Source organism: Myotis brandtii, unplaced genomic scaffold, assembly GCF_000412655.1.
Source record: "Myotis brandtii unplaced genomic scaffold, ASM41265v1 scaffold156, whole genome shotgun sequence".
In the NCBI taxonomy this organism is placed as follows: Eukaryota; Metazoa; Chordata; class Mammalia; order Chiroptera; family Vespertilionidae; genus Myotis; species Myotis brandtii.
This window is the reverse complement of record NW_005355666.1, coordinates 890,511-895,495: the sequence shown is the minus strand read 5'-3', so window position 1 is coordinate 895,495 and position 4,985 is coordinate 890,511. Positions and strand designations below refer to the sequence as shown.

The window sequence follows — 4,985 nt, the reverse complement described above, 5'->3', positions numbered from 1 at the left end:
TAAATGCCCTGAGAAGCCCTCCAGGGTTAGCGGACAATTGCGGGCACAGGGAGTTTGGGCTCAAAAGTGGCTTTGTCTTCAAAGTGACTCCTGTTGGGCAAATTTCTGACTGGACCACATCAAACGCGCCAGGGACATGGTTCTTTTTTAGCAGAGGTCTACAGTGTTCTTTCTTGGGGCATCCTGTCCCCGCCTCCGGAAGCGTTTTTTATCTTATCTGGGTAATGCAGCCCGGGTCCCTTTCCCCAGTGGACTGAGACCTTTGCAACTGAATTAAAGAAAAGAAACAAAAGCGGCAAGTTCGGCCCCGTGGGCACGGCAGGCCGCCAATGGGCGCGGCCGCTCCCTAGCGGAGTGGTACTATGATGACAGTAGCCAATCAGCGCGCTCCATGCAAATGGGGTACTGTATCCCGCACCGCAGCTCCAGTGCCATCTGCTTGTTCTAGTGATAAACTGAGGCCTTGCCTCTCGGCTTCTCCCAGAACGAAAGGGGCGGGGGTTGGGGGGTAACCTCTTTACTCCCCCCAGGATAGATAGAAAGAAGTGATGAAGAAGGGGGATGGGTAAGGAAGAGAAAAATACCTGAGAAAGAAAACCTTCTCTGCCTGGGAGGAGACTGACGGGGTGTAGAGCTTGGAGGGAGCATTCACTGGCCATGCCAGTACTTACCACTGATGCTGAGTCAGAAACAGGTATCCCAAAATCCCTTTCCAATGAGCCTCCCTCAGAAACCATGGAGGAAATAGAGCACACATGCCCACAGCCTCGACTGGTAAGTAAAGACAAAGGATGCAAATGTATGCGTGGCTTTGGCACAAAAGAATTCCTTATGCGCCTGCAGCCAGCGAGGAAAAAGATGCTGAGGATTTTCATGTAAATGAGAATGGAGCTACCGCCTAATCCTTCTCAGCTGTTTATATTTAGCTTCTCTACCCGGCGCTGCTCTCCGCTTACAAAGCATTATTGTACCGGTTGGGTAGGAAACGGGCTGCTTGGGCTCTGCTGTGTTTTTGTGCTTGGGAGGAGGGAATGGCCTTTTTCCTTTTAAGTGTGTTCTCGTCTGAAGATAAAAAGAAAAAAAGCCACAGTGCAATTTACAAAATGGTATTCTTTTCGCAAAGCTTGGGACGAGTCCGTTAAGTTCTCAGTCCTAGATAAGGAATGATTCGGTCTTCAACTAATGTTGGTGCCTAATGCCAGTTTGGTAAAAATGAAAACGACATGGAAGCAAACTTCCCCATTTGCTTGAAAATGTCAAAATAACTAAGCAAAAGAGTCCCTCGATGATGTATTTAGAAATAACGTGTATCTTAAATGAATTGCAAGCATTTCCGGGTCTGCTGTCAGGGTTTCTCTTCAGGTATGGGAACCTGGGGGAGCTGCATTTACTTAGCAAGGGGCTGCATGCCTTTAATAAGTGCAAATGGAGCACTTAGCGCTTCCTTCCTTCTCATTAACTGAATCAAAAACAACAAATGGGTAGCGGGTTTTCGGTGGCCTGGAGTCTTGTGGAACTTGGGGAGACCTCTCTTTGAACCCTCAGATCCAAGCCATACACTGTTTAGAGCTATATTTTCTCTCTAGCATTTCCCTCAAGTTAAAGGGTGCAATATTTTGATTGGCTGTGGAGTTTGACCCTGGGAAGAGGTTTTTTTTTATTGTTTTTTAAGGATTTTGTGATGTAGTATTTTCCGTGAACTACCCCAATGAGGGCTCACAGATTCCAAAGCCAGCCCATCATGAAACTGTTATTTCTTCATAAGGGTTCATAAGGATTCAAAGGCAGGCTTAGGACAACTTCCTAATACATGAAAACAAAGGAAGTTATATTAGAGCCCCGGGGCCTTTTGTTCACTGTGCTTCTGTTTTTTCAAAAATATATTTTGTTAAGGCAATTTGATATTAACTGCTCCCCAGCACTTTAAGCCACTTATTGAATGTCATACATAAACGTTTTACCTATGTTCTCAAAAGATACAAACCATCCCAATAAGGAATTCCTTTGAGCTACTAGATATCTCATGTTTTAGCATAGAAAAAACTGACCACTAAAAACGTGTCACCCAAAATGTTTTTAAAAGTTAAACCCAATGTTCCAACTTGCATCAGACTTGCTGACAGGTAGGTAAAGGGTAGGGGAGAGAAAGGCAGCATCCAGTTCCAATTTGTGTATCGGTTGAGTCTCTTGTGCCAACTTCTTTTCCTTCCCTTTTTTGCCTTTTAGCGATTCTTTCCCTTGCTTGCTTCTGCCTGAGAGGGTGGGCAGAGGAAATCAAGGGAAGGAAGCAAGTTCAAGTACTTTTCACTTTCACTTGTAACAGCTCAGCCTGGAGTTAACTCCCAAGAACCATGCAAAGCTGGCAATGTTATACTTCCATCTTCCTGCTGCTTTAGAAATGAGGAAACTGAGGTTCAGAGAGGGTAAGTGACTTCCCCAAAGTCACATTGCTTCAAAGGGGTAGATCTGGGATTTGAACCCAGAGCTCTACCCTTACAAAGTGGAAGATTTCCCCCCTGCAACACACTCTTAGGTGAGAAACATCCCCTTCCCATCTTTTTGGCAGTTCTGGCTTAAAGTGTGTGTGTGTGTGTGTGTGTGTGTGTGTGTGTGTGTGTGAAGAATATACAACAGTTCCACTGTTAAAGTGACTGCTTTGTTCTGTTTTTTTTTTTTTTAATCCTCACCCGAGTATATTTTTCCATTGATTTCTAGAGAGAATGGAAGAGAGAGGGAAAGACAAAGAGAAATATTGATGTGAGAGAAACACATCAATTGGTTGCCTCTTGCACAAGCCCCTACTAGGCCCCTGGCGGGGGAGGAGCCTGCAACCAAGGTACATGCCCTTGACCGGATTCAAACCAGGGACCCTTTGGTCTGCAGGCCGATGCTCTATCCACTGACCCAAACCAGCTAGGGCTGCTTTGTTCTACTTTTGATAAAAATGTTCTATGTTGTCCATCATAATCATGATCTGCTGAAAACGGGCTCTGTTTAAATAGGGACTGCAACCAACTTGTAAACCACTGCACTCAATTCTTCGAAGTGCCTTTTCTCTGATCAGCAAACTTTGATCACTGTAGGGGTATATCTAAATTTTGATTTACACTTCAGAGCCCAACTTTCCTTTGCTAAGGATTTTACTTTAAGGATGCAGGCACGTGTGAACTACTTAATAACAAAGTTTGCTCCTGAAGAGAATGAATGGCAAGTGAAAATGCTAAACTTGCATTTCTTTGGAAGGTTTTAGTAGTTTCTGTTGATCTTTAGCTTTGCTGATATCTTCACATTTCAAATTATATAAATTCTGGGTTTTTCCCAGCACCCAAGCACATTTGTCCAAAATTACACATGGGCCCCTGCCGCCACAGTGGCGGCAAGGTGTGGCTGCTGCGTAGCTTTGGAAAGTGCATGAAAGACTTGAGAGATTTACCTGCAGAAGACAGGCTCCTTCTCCCACTTGTCACCAAACTTGAATTCATACCGTTTAGAGAAAACAGGACTCAATAATAAAACATTCTTTTTTAAAGTAGCAATTACGAAAGTGGTTGTCATGTGCTTTTTTTTAACTTTTTTTTTTTTATTAATCTTCACCCAAAGACATTTTTTTCCATTGATTTTTAGAGAGAGTGGAAGGGAAGGGGAGACACACACAGAGAGAAACATCAATGTGAGAGAGGCACATCGATTGGTTGCCTCCTGCACGGGCCCCGACCAGGGCCAGGGATCGAGCCTGCAACCAAGGCATGTGTCTTTGACCAGAATTAAACCCGGGGCCTTTCAGTTCTCCGGCCGATGCTCTATCCACTGAGCCAAACTGGCTAGGGCAGAGTGGTTGTCATTGTATTAGCTGATGCACACACTGGCTCCCCAAACTCTTAATTTTACCTGGGAATAATGGAAAAGGAAATTTCTGAGTATATAAAGGCTATAAAGCTTCACTACAAGTTCCAGAATGTGAACTTATGTCACCAAACGTTATTGTCTGTAAATACAGATTTTATTTAAATCTCAAGAATTTGCCCCTAACCGGTTTGGCTCAGTGAATAGAGCGTTGGCCTGCGGACTGAAAGGTCCCAGGTTCGATTCCAGCCAGGGGCATGTACCTTGGTTGCGGGCACATCCCCAGTGGGGAGTGTGCAGGAGGCAGCTGATCGATGTTTCTCTCTCATCAATGTTTCTAACTCTCTATCCGTCTCCCTTACTCTCTGTAAAAAAAATCAATAAAATATATATTTAAAAAAATAAAATAAATCTCAGCAATTGTGTAAAATGCCTTTTTTTGGTCATGAATTGGGCTCTCTATTTAGCATGGCACTAGAGAAGGTGTGTACAGTGTTCGTGTCTACGTGTGTTTGTCTCTATATTATTTACAGTGAAGGTTGTCTTTTGTGATCCAGTTGAACTCAGCCCTCATTGACTGAGTCCCCACTACGTGCTAAGCTCTGAGTCCTCAAGTACTTTGTGATCTAGAGATTCGAGAAGAGACTGAAACATAAACAGATAGTTTCCATACAGGTTGATAAGGGCACAGCGTGCTAAGAGTTGTGTTACCGGGTGCAGTGGGGACAGAAAGGAGAGTAGTGAACTCCTTGAGAGCGAGTCAAAGTTTGCCACAGGGATGTTGACTAGAAACCTGTCTTGTCATCACTGTATCTCTGGTCTCTAATACACAGCCTGGCATAGTTCTTTAAGGAAATGCAACAGGAAGTTGGCATACCTAAATAAAGAGGATTTTAAAGCAATCTATATTTTAGATCCTTGTAAGAAGCAAACTGATAGGGATATTGAGGATACGGTGGAATCGTGTTCAAGGGGAAATTTTTTTTCTGAAAGGTATACCTGTAGTCTTTCCACCTTGCCTTATTTTTTGTTGGGAGAAAGTATAAGAAAGGAGAGGAGTAAGTAGAATTAAATAACACTGATAAAGAAATTAGGCACAGACAACAGTGTGGTTGGTGATGGCCAGAAGGAAGGGAGGAGGG

The 4,985-nt window shown here is 43.7% G+C and overlaps 1 protein-coding gene across 5 annotated transcripts in view; it reads left to right on the top strand.

The window, feature by feature from the left end:
• Positions 1-434: 434 nt before the first annotated feature.
• The window catches only part of PCYT1B (phosphate cytidylyltransferase 1, choline, beta), a 78,763-nt gene continuing 74,212 nt past the window's right edge, over positions 435-4,985 (top strand). For 2 of the 5 annotated variants that reach the window (XM_005861764.2, XM_005861763.2), the window contains exon 1: positions 436-774. In XM_005861764.2, coding sequence (XP_005861826.1) covers positions 658-774 — 117 coding nt within the window. In that variant the 5' untranslated portion in view covers positions 436-657. Of the gene's footprint in view, positions 775-2,323; positions 2,424-4,985 lie in introns of all 5 variants that reach the window. The other 3 variants (XM_014536065.1, XM_005861765.2, XM_005861766.2) reach the window with 3 other exon arrangements.